The sequence below is a fragment of the Peromyscus eremicus genome, chromosome X (assembly GCF_949786415.1).
Source record: "Peromyscus eremicus chromosome X, PerEre_H2_v1, whole genome shotgun sequence".
NCBI lineage: Eukaryota > Metazoa > Chordata > Mammalia > Rodentia > Cricetidae > Peromyscus > Peromyscus eremicus.
In genome coordinates, this window is record NC_081439.1 from 96,597,217 (window position 1) to 96,616,877 (window position 19,661).

General features: G+C 37.5%; 1 protein-coding gene across 1 annotated transcript in view; it reads left to right on the plus strand.

The window, feature by feature from the left end:
- Positions 1–7,025: 7,025 nt before the first annotated feature.
- Slc6a14 (solute carrier family 6 member 14) overlaps positions 7,026–19,661 on the plus strand; it is a 30,625-nt gene continuing 17,989 nt past the window's right edge. The window contains exons 1-7 of the mRNA XM_059250490.1: positions 7,026–7,073; positions 8,149–8,314; positions 10,759–10,890; positions 13,745–13,906; positions 14,661–14,796; positions 17,057–17,189; positions 18,722–18,862. Coding sequence (XP_059106473.1) covers positions 7,026–7,073; positions 8,149–8,314; positions 10,759–10,890; positions 13,745–13,906; positions 14,661–14,796; positions 17,057–17,189; positions 18,722–18,862 — 918 coding nt within the window. The remainder of the gene's footprint in view (positions 7,074–8,148; positions 8,315–10,758; positions 10,891–13,744; positions 13,907–14,660; positions 14,797–17,056; positions 17,190–18,721; positions 18,863–19,661) is intronic.

Here is a 19,661-nt window from a genome sequence, read left to right on the forward strand (position 1 = left end):
TGTTAGTATAGGTAGTTTCCTGTTTCCTAGAGACTATCTAGTTAGAATAAGCGACCTGTCAGAAAATTTGCATTTTACCAATCCCTAGCTTTCTTTTCATAAAGAAGTTACATAATAGCAATATGAGTGTTTTCTTCTTAATTTAGACAAATAGACATAGTGCACATGGTACCTATTTCACTCAGTGCACCTCACTGGAATGAGTGACTCTAGTTGGTCAAAGGACTTAGCAAAGTATTAAAGAGGCTGTCTTTTAACTTTCTGTATTTTCAGGTAATATTTTCCTGTAAGTTTTAATCACACAGCTTCCTTCATTTCTAGACACAAAAGCTCTAAACAAGTGAGTCAGGCTGTAACCCACACTGAGGCATTAGCTGGTGTTGTGTAATTACAGGACAGGTGTATCACAGCTCTTAGGCCTGAAAACAACAATATCCCAATAACACAGGGTCATGGGCACCCAGAGCACTGGTAAATGATTGGTGCATCTCACTCATACTAGAACTGTATGAATGCCAGTAACAGAGTTGAACTTCACTTTATTTGTAACTTTTCCCATGGGTATAGGTAGAAGTCCTGCTGCTATTTTCATAAACTAATCTCTGACTGTAGACAGCAAAACCTAGGATACGGATCCAAAGGACTTATACATGAGATCATCCTTGTGCTCCTCAGCAGTTTCCCAAGAAGGATGCCCTGACTTTAGCAGTGAGACATCAGCAGGCATTAAGGTGTTAATCTATTCAGTCTAGTGGGGCATGCTAATTGCCATTTGTTTGTGTTTTGAGGGGAGACTGAAAGGGGAGGGGTAGAAGAGGGAAGCCTACCTGGAAGGGGAAAATAGTTTGGAACAAGGACTGGGTGAGGCACAGCTCAGTAGAAGAAGAAGTAAACAACAGGGAGGAATGTTGAGAGGCAGGAAAGAAGCCAGAGAATAATCAGAAAATGCTGAAATGGTAAGGAGACACATTCACACACAACAGTATAATTATTTGGGAACAGATCAGGGTTTGTAACCTGATCTGAATGCCAGCCCAATATTTTCTAGCTTTTTACTATTTTAGACAGTTACGTCACTTCTCTGTGGCTGTTTTGCTCATCTGTAAAAATAGTAATAATGCTAGTACTTTTGGGAAGGTGAGCTGTTCTGGTGATTGAAAATAACACTTATGTAGGGTATGGTATATGGTAGGTGTTCAAAAAAGTTTCATAGTATGGTGGTGGTTATTGGTAGTTATTATTGTTACCGATTGTCACATTGTTACTGTCAGGTGCAGTGTTGTCTGACTGTGATAAAGCACAAACAAATCAACTGTCATAATGTTAATTAAGAACAGAAAGTGCATTAATGAAGAATGCCTCAGATAGCCTTCTGGGGGTCAATTGTATCAAAAGAAGCTTAGATGTTTGGGGGCATGGCAAACAAGATATAAGACCACATTCACATCCTATTGCATGTCACTTTCACATTGAAGAGCTTCAGTGAAGCACGAAAAATTAAAGCTATAGTTTTTCCACATTATTGGTTTGTAGCACTTCCTTTTATAATGCTTTAAAATATGTAGTTGTACAGTTTATCTCTAATCAGATAGAAAGATATTGAAAACAATTGTACATGAATGCAATATTACCAACTCATATCCGTTGGTTTGTTCTCATCTCTTCATATTAAGCTAGTAGTAGAAAGATTACAAGTAAGTTCCATGGTGAAATTCTCATGTTTATTTTTCAAGTAGGTCACAAGAGCAATTTTTCTATGGAACTTAGGAAGTGAATGATTTCCTTAGGTGGGAAATCAAGAGATTCAGCCTCCTACTTTCTTAAGGACCTAGATTTAAAGCCATAGCACATATTTCTGACAGAGTTAAGTACTGTGCACGCAAACCAGACACAAGCATCTACTACAGCAATGCATTTAAAAGGAGAAATACCTGTGTTTCTGGGGTGCATTTAATGCCCCATTACAATAGCATCAAGTAACTAGGTCAAGGCAAAATACTTACTAGTACTAACAACTAAAAGAGTGAATCTAGTGGTTACTAATATTCAGTTTCAGTGTGAATGAAAGAATGTGTATTGCTGCACTGAAAAAGGACTTTCCTATCACAGAAGGGAAACTTTCTAGTTTATTTACTAAAGAATACCCCCAAAGCTGAATCATCTCCATTGTCAAATTAATTCAAATAGGTCACATTAAGGATTTAGTTTGGTGAAAGAGATTTAGGAAATTGGTGCGTTATGTCTGATGGTTATCTGCACATCTATGTGTTTCTTAGGTATCAAACTCTGTGTGTCTGTAGTACTTTAGGTAAACTGTGTCTGTATTTGAATCTCAGCTATAGCTGCTGAAATCTAGCTGTCCTGGAGCACTCAGCACTCATATGAGGCATTTGACTGTCCTCATATGCCTCAGCTGAATCTCAACTTCTCATAGTTGGCTCCTGTAAATTCTCAATGTGGGACACACATAGGATAGAGACACAGGTGTGGACTAAGCTGTTTCTTCTTTAAAGACTACACACAGAGAAGTATATTAAGTCTTACTGAGAAAGAGGCTACATATAATTTCATTCATGTGTAATATTCTGTTAGATATGGAAAAATCAAATTATGCTTGATTATTTCATGTTATCATTAACACCAATAAAATAACAAGCTCTATGCCTCAGGGATGCCCAATAAATCTAAGATGTTGTTGTCCTTAGCTTCTTATTTAAGTAGAACAGTTAACATGGTAACTGATCTGAAACTCCAGCTCTAAGGGGATTGGATGTCTATCGATACTATAGGTACATGCACACACATGCACATACCTCTCTGTACATAAACATGTAATTAAGAATAGAGACAGCACCCACATGACATCTCACAACTATCTGTAACTCCTGTTCCAGGGGATCCAATGCTCTCAAACAGACACATCTGCAAGCAAAACACCAATGTACATAAAAATAAAATAATTAAGAAATGTTATAAAAAACAAAAAGAAAAGATAAATCTTTCAAAAAGTCTATATATTATCATTTTTCATTTTTTGAAGCTCACAATTGGTCAAAAGTAATTTATAATGTTAAAAGTCAAGATAGTGGTTAACCTTGCAAATATAATGTAGAGTCTTCTAATATGCTGGTATTACTGTTTCTTGAACATGTTTTCAGTTGGGCAGTAGTTTGTCCACTTCAATACAAAGTGAGTTTGAACTTTAAGAAAGGATTGTGGTATGCTATAGCCAATGGAAAAATACAAATCATCACCTTTACAGATTTACCTTCTGAATTTAGAAAGAACTGGTGTAGAATTAGACATCACTAGCTAGTGTTTTGCTTCAAACTTTCTCTGGCATGCTAGCCTTCACATTCTATAAGAGGGCATTGTGTGAATTCTCTGTCCATTTATTCATTGATATAGCACTTCCTCTGACAGTAAGGTCTAGGTAACAGAGTCTCTCTCTCTCTCTCTCTCTCTCTCTCTCTCTCTCTCTCTCTCTCTCTCTCTCTCTCTCTCTCTCTCTCTCTCTTTCTCTCTCTCTTTCTCTCTCTCTCTCTCTCCCCAAGTCTGATTCTGAAAATTTACTCCAAGACCTTTCACATGCTATACAAGATTTCTAACCCTGTGACCATCTTTTGTGAATAAATTTTGTTTCTTAGAAAATAAACCTTGTTTCCTGAACAAAATTGCAGTTAGAAACTGATCTTTACTTGCTGGTAACTTATTTCTAAATAAACCTTCCTATTTCTGACAATAAGTCTTTTGAAAACCCAATTATATTCTGGTCTGTGGTTTGTACATGTTAAGGAAGAGCTGACCCTTAGTTGAAAGTTCATCCCTGCATAACCCAGTGAATAGGGGTCATTACCTTCATTTAGGGTGTTTTTTTTTTTCACAGCCAAAGCAGAGCTTGTTGTGTACAACTCCCAAGGTAATTATCACATTATTATTGCCCATTGGACTATAGCTTAAGCTTTCCTTGCACAGTCCATGTCCATCCACTCTTTTCCCAACCTTATTTCTTGTTACTCCAACTATAAGCATACTACTGTTAAGAGCTCTAACACCTACTCATTCATAATCCTGCGAATGAGTTTCTATGGTTCGCTGTTTCTTTTGTCCACTCATTTTGTATACATAACATATATTATTTCTCTCTCTCTCTCTCTCTCTCTCTCTCTCTCTCTCTCTCTCTCTCTCTCTCTGTGTGTGTGTGTACTCATGCACATGTGTGTGTGTGCTCATGCATGTATGTGTGTGAGATACTATGCACATATGGAAGTTAGAAGACAAGAGTATGTTCTTTCCTTATCACCAGCTAGGTCCTGGGGACTGAATTGTGGACATCAGGCCTGTTGACAAGCACCTTCACCCTCTAAGACATGTCACCAGCTCCACTTCTATCTTCCTTCTAATTTCAAAACACACAATTCACAAATATGTTTTGTTCGTCAGTTGATATGATAGACCCAAAAGGAGACAAAATAATCATCTTCCATTACACAATGTCTTGGAAGTGAATTCTTTCAAAAAAAATACATATTTTTTGTTTTATGTATGTGTTTGTGCCTGCTTCTCTGGGTGTACACCTTGTATGTACAGGTGCCCTAGGAGGTGAAAACAAGGCATTGAATCTTCTGGAGTTGGAGTTACAGGGAGTTGTGAGCTGCTTAATATGGGTTCTGAGAAGAGAACCTGTGTCATCTGAGAACAACAAGTCCTCTTAACTGCCCAGCCATCTCTCTCATCCTGGAGAGTGAATTCTTCACACCAGTTTTGCTTTCCTTTGCTTCGGTAGTAAAGTCATTAAGCGGCCTACCTGAGTCACATTTTTGTTTGTTTTGAAATAGAGTGCCCTGTAACCCAGACAGGGCTTGAACTCATTATGTAGCCAAGGATGACGTTAAACTCCCGCTCCTCCTGCCTCACTCTCTCTGTACCACCACACACAGCTCTTAGTCAAATGATATGCATGTGCTGAACTGCACTGGGCACTAGTGCTTAGAATACAAGGGGGCTTAAGACAGTCTTCTTGCACTCAAAGGACACAATTTCACACGAATGTAGGGTACCATAGGAATACAGAAGAGAAGCATCTAAATAGAGTCTGTTGAAATACAGAAGGAAACTGTGGAAAGGTCCAGAGAAGATGACACCTAATCATGAGTTTAAAGGATGACTGAGTAATAGTTCACCAAATATGGAGGAAGGTGGGAATTTCCCAGAAGAAAAAAATAACACAAGTAAAGTCACATAGGTGAGAAACAACGTGTACAGAATAGGACACACAAGCTTAAGAGTTAGTGTCAAAGAATGGCAAGAGATGATACCATGCAAATAAGTAGTAGGCGTTAGCCAGGTCATGAAATGCCATGCTTGTTAATGGGACAAATGTTCTTTCCCAATAAACCACAAAGTGTATATTCACTAAAATACATTTTATCATAAATTTTGTGCCTTAGTTGCTCAAATCTCAATACTGACTGAAAGCTCTCTACTGTGTAATGTTGCCTGTTCTATATACATTGTGTTCCCAACAATTTGCCCATCACCAGGAATTTTTTTTCTTCTACTTCTTTAGTTACCAGCTGTTTACACTGGCCCATGGTGGGTTACTTCCCTTCCTATGAGAGTTTGCTCATTCGGTGAACTCTGATTTGCTTTTTGGATCTTTTATAAAGTCCCCACACCACCTTTTCTTCTATGGCTAAGATAGGCTAATAACTCCTTTATCTTAGCCTTTAGGTCACACCAGTAGTCTAGAATACTATTAAGGGGACATTTGAGTGATCTTTTTCTATTTCTCCACATATACTTATGTGTATGTGTGATGTAAGCATGTGTTTATATAAGGTCCCAAACCAGCCTGTGTGATAGCCACCACCAAGGTCAAGGCATTGATACATTCTGCTCACAACCTCTCTACAGCCCCCTCTACTTTGCTCTATCCACCTGGACTCCTGAGGGCATATTTCTATTGCAAATGGAAAATTCTTGTCAGCCAGTGTGGAACAAAGGAACATAGATGAAAGTTTGGCTTTCTGCTGATTCCTCGATTTGCCTGAATTTATACAATTTGGTAGAACTGCCATCATCTCTGGCATGGACAGCTTGAGTGTAGATTCTTTGCACTCGTGATCAGAATTACAGTAAGGCTTTCCTCTGTGGTAAGCTGGGCTGTTTCCTTGCAGTTTACTTTCTAGGCCTCACCTTTCTTGGCTGAGTGAAGTCCTTTGTTAGGGTTCGAATTTCCCGTAAACCTGCTCAATAATTTGTTTGTGTTTGGCTTCTTTGAAATACTGCACAAAGCAATCCTTGTAAAAGGCAAAACTGTCCCGAAGGCTGAGAAAGGAGCTCGAGACATAGATTCAAAGTCGCTCTTTTCAGGTAGAGGCAGCTGGGTAATCTTATCTTAACTGGCTACATTTCAAGGTGCCCAATTCAGGGGCTTTCCCCTCTGGGAGCAGCGTTTGCCCCACGTGATGAAGCACTTTCTAGTGAGGGGCAAAACTTGGGGAAATCAGAGGCCCAGAGCTGTGTGGTCTGTTCACAAAAATCATAGCAAACAAAATGAACCCCATGGGTTGGGTCTCTCCCAGCTCCAGCACCAGGGGAGGTCAGCACTTGGCCCCAGGACAGAGACCTGACTGAGAAGCAAGGTTAGGAGGAAGCCAGGTATCCAGGAAAGGAGGCAAGATTGCTACGCCACCTGCACAGCTCAGAGCCAAAAGTTGTCCGTCTTCTTTGGCGCAGCTCACTTGCTTACAGCCCAGCCCTTTAGGGCTGGGACAAGAATTGCTACATGCAGGATTACCTGGGGGAAAAACCAGAGGCTCGCTTTGGTCCCTTCCGGTAATTGAAAGGACTGGGCAACAGGGAAGGGGAGGAGAGAGCTTCCCTCCATAAATGGTCCCACCCCTAGGCAAGGTGGCTCACTTTGGCAGGTAGCAACCGGGGAGTGTGCACCTGCCACCAGCTGAGCTCAGCCAGACTGTGAGAAGAGGCAAGGCGGAGCACGTCAAGGGAGTGAGTGAACCATGGACAGATTGAAGTGCCCGAGCTTCTTCAAGTGCAGAGAGAAGGAGGTATGGGTCTGTAAGCTTCTGGAAGTTTAGAGGGACAGAGTGGGAAAACGGGGGTGGGGGGAGTCTCAATTTTTGCTTTCTGTAGCTGTTCCTTATTTTGTATATTCTTTCTCCTCAACTCTTTTCAAGTATGCCTGCTATGTTCCCACAAAGTCTACGTGAAAAACAACTTTTGTACTGCTAGTTAGGATACTTAGGAGCACCTCACCCTGTACCTTGGGAAGCATAGAGTGCTGTTCTTTGTCTTTCTCTACACTGTGCTCATATGCTGCAGGGAAATGCAAAAATGGACTGTCCTTATCTGACCCTAGGAGCATTCCATACTCAAGCAGCTAACAGGTTGGAAGAGAATTCCTCCCCAACTCTCAATCCCTCAGAGGAAGGAGGGAGGGAGGGAGGGAGAGAGAGAGAGAGAGAGAGAGAGAGAGAGAGAGAGAGAGAGAGAGAGAGAGAGAGAGTTGCTCCACCTGGTGGGACAGGAAAATTTGTCTCTTCATACTATTCTGTGATTTTAAGAAAACACGGATTATATATGTGCTCTACGACACAGAGAGAAGCTATCAGCACATAAAAAGTGTATGGAGTGATTTTTATTTAATTACAAGCTAGGTTTCATACCTCTCAATGACCTGCTATAATCTCAGAAATGTTGACTTTTCCTAATTTATACTCAAAACTTTTGTATTTGACACTTGACTTGTCTGCTTTTATTTGCCCTTCACGTTGGGGTGACATTAAACTTCACATGATGTTATCTGAAAGGGCAGTAAAATATATACTTACAGATTTCTTTCTTTAATTTTAAGAAGTTAATGCTAAGTAAAAGTAGCTACTAGCAGAAATCTTCTTAGTTTTGTCTATGGCTATACCACTCTGAGTGTTTCCAATCTGACCTTAGAGGCTAAGCAGGGTTGGGCCAGGTTAGTACTTGGATGGGAGAAATCTCCTTGATTTTGAGAAGAATTCCCCATGTGTTTTTCACCCTCCCTTCCTATAACTCTGTGGACTTGGGAAATTATGCTTCTGTGGAATTTGTAACAGAAAGGGACGATACTGATAATTTTTCCTTCTTTAGAAAGTGACAGCTTCATCGGAGAACTTCCACGTTGGTGAAAATGATGAAAATACAGACCGTGGTAACTGGTCCAAAAAATCAGATTATCTTCTATCTATGGTTGGATATGCAGTGGGATTGGGAAATGTGTGGAGATTCCCATATCTGACCTACACCAATGGTGGAGGTAGGCTTTTCTTTCCCTTCTTTTTCCTCCAGTGGGATGTTGTATAACTTCTTTATATACATACATATATGTGTATGTATGTATAGAAAATATTTATGTAATACAACATATATACATATAATAAAGGTATATGATACTTTGAGTTAGTAAAGAGGATGAGAAAGAAGCAAAACATTTATTGATAGACTATGAGCTACTAGTTCAAGTTTGGAAAATGCTTCAGGAATCTCTGACATAAACTTGATAAAAGTGTTTCATGCAGTACTTCTGAGTTGATTTGAGATACCATATAGTCTTCAGCTAGGACTTTCAAAAATATATTCAGACTCAAGTTGAGCTTTGCTTGAGTTAGAAGTATGAAATAGGAGGAAAATCTACATTTTTAAAAGCTCAAGGAAACTGTTTAGTTAGAATAAAACATTTTATAACTTAAGTGTGAACAAAAATGGTTATTAATTAATATTTTAAGTTGCACTATTCAGTTACATATATTTCAAATGCCATTGGCCATATAGAATATAAATAAAATACAATAGAATTTAGTTCAAGGCTATGTGGTTTTATTGTTGCAATAATGATACTCTTTATACCTTGTAGATCATTAAAGTAGGCTCAATCAGAACACAAAATAACTAAGGCGACATACCAAGGGAAAGAAAATGAATTGCACAATATTCTAGTAATGTGGAAACAACTTTTCACTTACACCATTTTAACTTGCTTGTGCTTACAGGTTCTGTTAGAAGTATAGAGGTGACATGTGCCTGTATTTCATAATTGGACATCATTGAAATTTTGCCAGTATAATTATTTTTCTCTTGGCACAATGGGATTGTGTGTGGTGATGTTTCAACCACATTTCTTGTTAACTGAGTGTATTAAAACATTCACACTGGCCCTCAGAGACTCAAGAAAGGAGCTCTGTTTACTAAACACCTTAAGTGTGGGTAGCTTAAATTCCCTCATCTAAGACTTAGGTCATCTGATAGTGGTTTTGATGTAAGTATTAGCAGGAAAATGAGTCAATAATCATGATTTTTTGGTGTCTATGTCCTAAGGCTCCTTTGAGCTTCTTACAATTGTGTTTACAATAAGTCATACCCTGTAAGTTGACATCATACATTCATTCAATAATCACCACAACTTTCTAGGAAATGAATTAAACTAATTTTAATAGAGAATTTTTAAATACAATGCAAATGAAATATTTGATTTTTTCCTATGCTATTGCCTCTTTCTCTCCTGTTTCCTCCAAAAGTTAGTATGACACATTGGTTCTCAAATTTTAAAGATCATGCCATTTAAGTAATAGATAATGTAATCCTCTAAGTGCTTTTTAAATTCATGAGTAGCAAGGAAAATAATTGAGGTTAATTGTGAAAGAATAAATAAAGTGTACATAATCGGAAAGCCTGTCTTCATTCATTGAGCTCCATCTTGCTTTTACTAACTGTCGCCAAGACTTCTAGGTTGTTTGGCTGGGACATTTAACATTATGTCTCTGTTTCAGCTTGTAGTCTGGTAAATATATTAACGAGCAGTATCACAAACCAAATATGGGCAAAAAAGTAAAAGAAAAGGACTAAAAGAAGGGGAGGGGCTGGATATTCTCATGTGGGAGATTAGTTCCTGTGATAATGGAAGTTAACTGAGTAAGTCTCAAAAGGTCAGTCTTCTAACACATTTCTTATTAACATTGACTAAAGAGCCTTGTGACTATTAAAAGAATTGTGAACTTAATTGCAGTAATTTACATTCTGAACACTACTTACGATTTATATCTTAGGTTTTTAAAAGTAATCCATGTATTGTTGAGGGGGGAGGAGGAAGGGAGGGAGGGAAGAAGGAAGTAAAAAAGGAAGGAAGGAAGGAAGGAAGGAAGGAAGGAAGGAAGGAAGGAAGGAAGGAAGGAAGGGACAGAAGAGGAACTAACACTGAAAACGTGTCATCTGCTTGTAGTATTGCCACTGTTTGATCAGTAAATTAGTCAATTTGATTAGCAATTGCTAGAGGTCCAGTATTTGAACTCATAACAGAAAGTGATGAGTTGGCATTGTGTCTCCCTTTTCTAAGAAGGAAAAGTTCACAGGTTAGTAAATTGTCCTAGGTAAAATAACTGATAGATAATAGATCCAGCATTTTAAAACATATCTATTTGGCTCTATATTCTCTGATTACTCAGCTTCACTGGCAGACTTTTGATAAGCTATTGTCTTTAGTAATTGTAGAAACGTTACTAGGTAACATTTCCCATTCCCGTTTGATTAATGGGATAGCCACGGTTAATGCAATTAAGTATTTTCTCACAAAAAGTAATAAATCTTGGACCTCAAGCCAAATCCCTTTAATTCCACTGTATTAGGGCACTTTAAAATATTATGCTCCTCGTCAAAGTGCCCCAAGACTTTTAAATGTAATAGTATATTTATCTCTTTGCTTTTTAGGTGCTTTCTTGATACCCTATACAATTATGCTAGCATTGGCTGGTTTACCTTTGTTCTTCCTGGAGTGTTCACTGGGACAGTTTGCTAGCTTAGGTCCAGTTTCAGTTTGGAGGATTCTGCCATTGTTTCAAGGTTGGTATTTAAGACTTTTCATCATCATGACTGTTTTTCACTTTGTGGAAGAAAAGAGAACATAAAGTCCTGGCACATTTGACCTCATAGAAGTAGAGCAGAGGATGCTCACAGAGGCAGAAGTGGACAGGAAGGAAGAAGCCATATTGGTCAAAAAAGATATGGTTATAGTTAAGAAAAATAAATGTGCTGGGTGTGGTGGTGTATACCTTTAAAGCCAGCACTCAGGAGGCAGAGGCAGGCACAACTTGGAATTCAAGGCCAGCCTTGTCTACAGAGTGAGTTCCAAGACAGCCAGGGCTACAAAGGGAAACCCAGTCTCAGAAAAAAAGAAACAAATTTAAGAAAGCTACAATCTATAGATCTATAAATTGGAGAATTGAAAAAAAATAAGAACTACAGCATGGTTTCTATATTTGATGACAGACAATACATTAAATTAAATTCATATATTATAACCTCATAAATACAGACAGTGGTCATTAAGTATTCTTACCAACAAAATGATAGTCATCTGGGATAATATGCTTGCTAATCAGAACATTAATTCATTCCACAATATGTATACAATTCAAGCATCACACAGTACATGAAAAATATAGTTTTCTCTTTGAACTAAAATATAAAAAATGACATGCTAGGGCAAAGATGGTGTTGCTTCTTTTGTACATATTTTGTGCATACATATATACATATTTGTGTGCATGCAAATCTGTGTGCATGCATGTAGCGCATGAAAGTCAAGGCCATGTATCTTCCTTAATTACTTTGAAATGGTCTCTCATTGACCCTGGAGCTCATTGTTTAGATAGACTGAATGGACAGCAAGCACTGTCCCTACTTCTTCAGTGCTGGGATTTTAGGTGCACTCTGTTACAGCAGGCTTTTCTTTTTAAACACAAGTGCTAATTTCAGGTACTTATTCCTCCATGAATATGACAAATACTTTACCCTCAGAGACATCTTCCCAGCCTTCAAATGTTAACTTTTCTTCTTACCTGGATGCACGTATAGGAAGGGTTAGGAAAGGACACTAAAAAGATAATTGACAATTTTGACTTTTTGATTTATTTGGTCACATAGTCCTGTTGTGCATTAGCTTCAAGGAAACCGCTTTAAAAATGTACTATTTCTATTTTAATTTATGTGTATGTGCACATGAGTGTATGCCATATGTATGTGAGTGAAAATGGCATTGGATTCCCTGGAAGTTGGACTTACAGGAAGTTGTGAGCCACCCAATATGGGGGCTGAACTTTTGTCCTCTGCTCCTCTGGATGAGCAGCACATATTCTTAACCACAGAGTCAGCCCCAAAGGCTCTGTCTTTTAGGATATTTCCTGTATAGATTTGTTTTGCTATCTTTTCATATCTTTTATAAAGCCTCACTGAGGAAAGCTGGCGGGTGGGCCACTATTTTCTCTTGGATACTTCTGATAGGAGAACAGTCCAGATGAAAAAATGCCTTGATTATTCTTAAACATTGAACTTCCTTTATCTCTGAAGACTAAATATCATTTTAGCATTCATGAGTCACTACAAACTATTTACAAAAGCCTCAATGCAGCACTGAGAATATATAATAATGAGGTGAATAGAAGGCTTTGCTGGAAGATTGGAGAGCTGCTTCGAATGTTAGTCTTAAGAATAATCAGTATGCTAAGCTCCATTGTGAACCTACTGAGTTACAGAACTTTTGGAAGTTTAAATGCAGATTGTTTCTGAATTTGTGCATTTTCTCCATACTTTCTTGTAGAAATTGTGGATTGTAGCTAATGTTTCCCTGGTTCTGTTCAGTTCCTGTGGTCCTGCCAGCCTCTTGGACCCAAGTAAACACACAGAGACTTATATTACTTATAAACTGTATGGCTGTGGCAGGCTTCTTGTTATCTGTTCTTACATCTTAAATTAACCCATTTCTATTAATCTATAAGTTGCCATGTGGCTTGTGGCTTACTGGTACTTTTACATCTCGCTTCTTTTGTGTCTGGCTGTTAACTCCTGACTCAGCCTTCCTGTTCCCAGAATTCTCTTCTCTGCTTGATCCATCTATAGTTCCTGACTGACTACTGGCCAATCAGCATTTTATTTATCAATCAATCAGAGCAACACATTCACAGCCTACAGAACATATCCACAGCATTGGATTGTGTCCTTTAAGGATGTTACATTAGAATCTTCATTTACTATTTGACCATTGTTTTACAGATAAAGATGTGAACTTTGGTGGTTGAGTCCATAGGGTATGAGCATTGGAACTCTTAATACCTGCATTTCCTGCTATGACAGGAATTTGAAGACTTAATAAGGAAGAATAATTGACACAGGACTGTTGTGAATTTTATGTCTAAATCTGAGTCTTCCCCCCTTAGCTGTAGTAAACTTTTCTCACCAACTGAAAAACATTTTCCAAAAGCCAGTCATCAGAATTGTTTCACATTTGAAAAGAGGGAGCTGGAGAGATTACTCAGCAGTTAATAGTACTCACTGCTCTTCCAGAGGCTCCAAGTTTGGTTTTCAGCATCAACATTGGGCATTTCAGAGTCTCCTGTAACTCCAGCTCCAGGGCATCCAATGCCTCCAGCCTTTGCAGGCACTTGCACTTGTGTGCTCATACTCACAGGTGTGCAATGCACAAATACAGTTAAAATAATAATGATAAATTCTTTTAAATTTTGGAAGAAATGTATTGAGAGGGTAACAGCCCTCCATCTCAGACATACTTTTTCTGAATTACAGCATAGAGTTATGTGAAATAGTCTTTTCATTTATTATGGCTCTTGTGGAAACTGAAGTCAGCTCTTTTCATGGATCAGCAAAACAAATTTCACTTTCTAACGATTTTGTTTTCCAGGTGTGGGAATCACAATGGTCCTGATATCTATTTTTGTGACAATCTATTATAATGTCATAATTGCCTACAGTCTGTACTACTTGTTTGCTTCTTTTCAAAGTGTACTACCATGGGCCAATTGTTCTTCCTGGGCAGACAACAACTGTAGCAGATCACCAATAGGTAAATTCCATTGGCTTAACTTTTAAAATATTACTAACTATATAATTATGTTATATTCTCTAAATAAGTTCAAATGATTAAATAATTTTCTAAGCAATTTAAGTATACTTTAATGAAAGGCAAAACCACACCCAGAAATAATTCTTGGAAGCCTGTGTTCTAAGCAGGAGATAGTAAGAAATAAGAGAGTGGTTTTTTAAGTGCTATCTTTTACAGCATTAAATAGTGACTATAAAGACTGGGTGCTGCCAATGTCAATATGAGATACTTAGCATTAATAATGGAGGATATTGTAATTGGGATTATCCATACCCATCAGATAGAGCTTTAATGCTTTGGAAGGGTTTAAAGGGTCTAGCATATCTATACAGGTTAGCTAAGTCTCCCTACTGAAAGTTCTGTTAAGTTTTAAATCTCAACTGTAATATGTCTTATTCTATAGCAGTTATTACTGTAAATATGACCACAGTTTAAATGGATAGTTAGTATTATGTGCTTTACCAATTGGTGGTAGAGAAGATTTGATGCATTGAATGTAACATGCACTATTCTATTTGTAATTTATTTATTCTACCTTTACTAAGTAACAACTTAAATGGGAACTTAAGTATTTTCCATTAAAATCCCTTTTTCTCCCCACAAAAGTATCTATCTATCTATCTATCTATCTATCTATCTATCTATCTATCTATCTATCTACCTATATATCTATCTGTGTATCTGTTTATTTATCTATATGTCTATCATTTTTTAGTAACTGGCTGTAATGTGAGTACAGGAGCAGGAGAGATGTTTATGAACATAAGCTGGGTAAATATCAACAACTTGACCTGCTTGAATGGTAGCAAAGTTTTTCAGCCAGGACAACTTCCCAGTGAACAGTATTGGGAGTAAGTATTGATTGACTTCTTAAACAGGTGTTGCTGAAAGGCTTTATGAACCACAATGAAATATTGGTCAGCTTTTTTATTATCTATTTTATTTTAAAATTTTAATATGAGTATATGTGTGAGTTGAGCATATTTCTCTTTACCTATATACCTTTCCTCTTTTTAACTCCCATAAATAGAAGAAAGGAGAACCATGACAGATAAATACTTTACTTGGATTAAATGTTTACCTATCATAGGTGAATTGAAGTACCTGAAAAGTTAGCTCATTGTTGACAACGTATCTTTTTTTTTTTTTTTTTTGGTTTTTCGAGACAAGGTTTCTCTGTGTAGCTTTGAGCCTTTCCTGGAACTCACTTGGTAGCCCAGGCTGGCCTCGAACTCACAGAGATCCGCCTGGCTCTGCCTCCCGAGTGCTGGGATTAAAGGCGTGCGCCACCACCGCCCGGCGACAACGTATCTTTTACAAGTTAGTTGTTCAGTGCATATAGCTCTTAAGTAATGGTTTATTAATAATTACTAGTTAAAAGTTAAAGTTAGAGAATTATAGAGCTTGTGAGACTGCTCAGCACATGAAAGTGCCTGTTGCCAAGCCTGATGATCTGAGTTTGATTCTTGGAGCACACATGGTAGAAGGAAAAAACTGACTCCTGAAAGTGTCCTCTGACTACCACCCACGTGCAGTGGAATGTGCATACACACAAAAAATTGATATAATAAGAAAATTCTAATGATAAGCAATGAGGGTCTGGAGAGATGACACAGAGGTTAAGCATTCACTATTCTTGCAGACGACCAGATTTTGGTTCTCAGTACCTACATGGTGGCTCATAACTGTCTGTAACTTCAATTCCAGGGCACCCAATGCCCCCCTTTAGCCTCTATGGGCCCCAAGCACGCATATGATCAAAACACACGTACACATAACATAAAATGAATGTGTTGTAAAAATATCAACCACCATTCCCATACTCAAGGTTCAGGGAACATTTCAGAAGAGGGGGTCAAAGGACTGTAAAAAGCAAGAGGATCAGGTAGTTTGCTATGAGATTATGTCTCCTGATAAAGTCAGAAACTGCACATATAGAGCCTCAATGACATGATTGCCAAAACATGAGCTGAACAAGGATTACACCAATGGACATGCCCAAGTGGATGGGGGAAAGCCCACATGACCTCAGCCCTATACAAAGAATGATAGGAAACTGAGTAAATTTAGGAAAACAAATATATATGGAAGAACAGTATTCTAGTGAGGTGTATGTGTGTATTATATTTTCTTTATCCATTCATCATTGATGGACACTTAAGTTGTTTATTTATATTGGCTTTTATGAATAGTATTGTGATAAACTTGGCAGTGTAGTTGCCTCTTGGACATCCTGATATCATTTCTATTGAATATACACTAAATAGTGGGACTGCTAGATGATATGGTGGATATATTTTTAATTTTGGGGGGAGATCAATAATTTTTTTCTCTAGCATGGTGCTTTAACATTTTCAGTCTTTAAATTTTTCCAAATGTCATGCTAAAAATTGGGGTTCTGAATTTTTAAGTTTATTTTGTGTTATTTGTGTGTTTGTGTGTGTGTGTGTGTGTGTGTGTGTGTGTGCCTGCAAAGGCTGGAGGAATCAGATCTTCCTAGAGCCAGACTTATAAATGGTTGTGAGCCACCTGATATGAGTGCTGGGAACCCAATTCAGGTCCGCTGGAAGAGTAGATAGTGTTCTGAACTTTGATTATTTCTCTAGCTTCAAAACTGGGATTATAGATTCACACATGTTACTCTGGGAAATCATGGAGTTTTACAGAAACTCTTTGAAGATATGAAGAGTCAGGCCATTTCAGTTTGATTTTATGTACCAATTTTTAATAAGTAAATACATAATGCAATGTTAAATGTCTTATTCATGAATTTATTTTGAGAAAATCCCATATTGAGTCACATGAAGCTACCAGATAAAAGTTTAATTTCTTTACATAAAGAAGATTAAAATGTTGGGAAAAAAATCATGAATAATGCTTTATTCAAGGTGCTTGAAATTTGGACTGCCTTTGGGTAACCTTGAAGTTCAAAGCCTGACTTTTGAAGGAATAATATTTGTCCCTTCACACAACATTATCTATCAATAAGAGGCTTACAAGACTAAGCTACAATACTGGTTTCCCTTTGGATGAAACACATTACAAAGCTCATTGATTTTTTTAAACAAAGACAATTGATTCCGTGCTTATAAAAGGTCTTATGTATTTCAGTAAAGTGACACTTCAGCGGTCAAGTGGAATGGATGAAACTGGAGTAATTGTGTGGTATTTAGCACTTTGTCTTCTTCTAGCTTGGCTCATAGTTGGAGCAGCACTGTTTAAAGGAATCAAGTCATCTGGCAAGGTAGGTTGGAAGTCACATTAGTGAGACAGTTGCTCTCTAACTTCATTGTAGCTTCATCAAATATAAAATTATTAATAGCGTTTTGTGTAATAGGAACATTCAAATCCTTTCTACATAAGACATTCTTGTTTTACACATATACATAGGGTAAGTGCTATTGTTAAAAACAAAGCAAAAATGAATACAAGCCTTGTGTAATTGCTTAAAACTCCGACTCTGCTAGCTGATAACAGCATTCTGGGGCTTAAGAGTGTGTTTTAAAATGTTCTGTCCCACAATAAGCAGTTTGAATGACATGATGTTCATTGTAGAATGTTTTCTAGGATAATAGCATCAGTTGAAGACACAGAGAAAAATAATATGCAACCATTCCTTTGAATTAATCTTTCCCAATGGAGTAAGACTCTTCTCTGTCATTGAAGGGGCCTCTTCTGCAAAAACATTCTCTTTTTTCCCCTTCATCTTTTAAAAAAAAATCAGAGAACCTAGCTACAACTTAAAAGAAGAACAGAAACATTTTCCTGTTAAGAACTGCATACTACCCAGAAAAGTGTATTTTGACACGTTTTTAACTGACCAGAGTGAGGCTACATAAAAGTTCAAGGGCAGGAATAATTGCACACACTTGTTGTCTTCCTGGTACAATATACAGCATGTTGAATTGTGAATGCAATGATACATGTGATTTCTTTGGAAAAATACTGCAAATATTTCAAATCCAGTGGAAACTTTCTTATGTGCTTCATTTACACAATTTTTGAACCCTTGGTTACTTTATGATGCAGTAAGTTTTCTTGCAAAATGTCTATTAAAGGCAATTTAATCAGGCAATTGGAATGTATTGCTCTCTTGGGTGACTTATTTAAATCATCTCCTTGGGCATATTATCAAACATAGGATATCTATGGATCAAAGAAATTACACATTATTGTAGCAAGCCTCAAGGACAGTCTATACATCTGAAATCCCGTGTTATCTGAGACAGGAGTTGTGTGTCTATTTTTATCTTATCAACCTCTCCTAAGGGTAGCTTTAAGTAACAAGTATTCAGTGTGCTCTCTATTCACTTTAGTGAAGCTTTCATGAGCTCTGGACATGTCCTAGAAGATATTTTCCTTGTCCTTGGGAACTGAGTATACTCACATTACCAGATTTACACTTCTCGTCCCAGTGCAAAAGTTGACTGAAAGGAGACATTCAGTCCCCTCTAACATTTGTAAGGATCCATGTAGGACAGCATTTCATCTAGATCCCAAGTGATCACTGCTGATAATTGTTTGTTCACAACACAAACCTTAGAAATACTGCTCCCTGCATCAAAGAATTTTTAAATATGGATCCATTTTTGGAGTGGTGAGAACAGAGAAAGGAAGTTATGCTAACATTCAATATTGATATCCTTGGACTTACTTACCTTTTGAAACCTGGAGTAAATTATTTGATGAATTACAAATGGCTACTAATTTTGCCCATAAAAAATTATATACCATGATTTTAAAGTGTCATTAACTTTCAGTTGCTCTATTTGGTAGGTGGTATATTTTACAGCTCTCTTCCCGTATGTGGTCCTCCTCATTCTGTTAATACGAGGTGCAACTTTGGAGGGTGCATCAAAAGGCATTTCATATTACATTGGAGCACAGTCAAATTTTACAAAACTCAAGGAAGCTGAGGTAAGACTTAATTTGGATTTAAAATTGCCTGAGAAGTTAAATCTTAAAGCCAAAAATAAGAGGTTTGGTTACACACACACACACACACACACACACACACACAAACACACACACACACTACACTATAGTGTTTTACGAAAGCATATGCAGTCAAAAATTATTTCTATCCACTAGCACGTCTTATCAAGGTATGTAACAACACTAATACTCTCATTGGAAGTAAGATCAATTTTAGTAATATTTCCACAACTCACTGTGCTATTGTAACTTGTTCCATTTGACCACAGGGTTTTGGGGTTTACTACTTAGAATAAAAGAATATTTCATACCTTAAGACCTACAAATTAAATGCTAGGATTATGGGACTTATTGGACAATCTTTTAGTAGCTTTAAAGAATACCAGACCAGTCTCATGGTCTAATACACATTTGGTTACCTTGTAAATTTAATATGTCAAAGGTAAGATCAAATTTTGCTCAGTGGATTTTAGAATTTGAATACAAGCTTGACATAGATTAAGTATTCCAGAAATAAAACTATCACTTCTACCACAAATAGAAACACATGTATTGAATATAAATTATTTATTTTGTGTGTTGGGGTGATGAACATGACATGGTACACACATGACATGCTGTACACATGGAAGTGAGAGGGCAGTTTTGAGGAGTCAGATCTCTCCTTCCATTATCTCAGTTTCAGGAACTTGGATCATCAGGCTTAGCAGCAAGTGTTGTTATTCAGAGTCATCTCTCTGGCCCTGAATAGTTCTCTTCTAAATGTACTCTATTTCCAGAT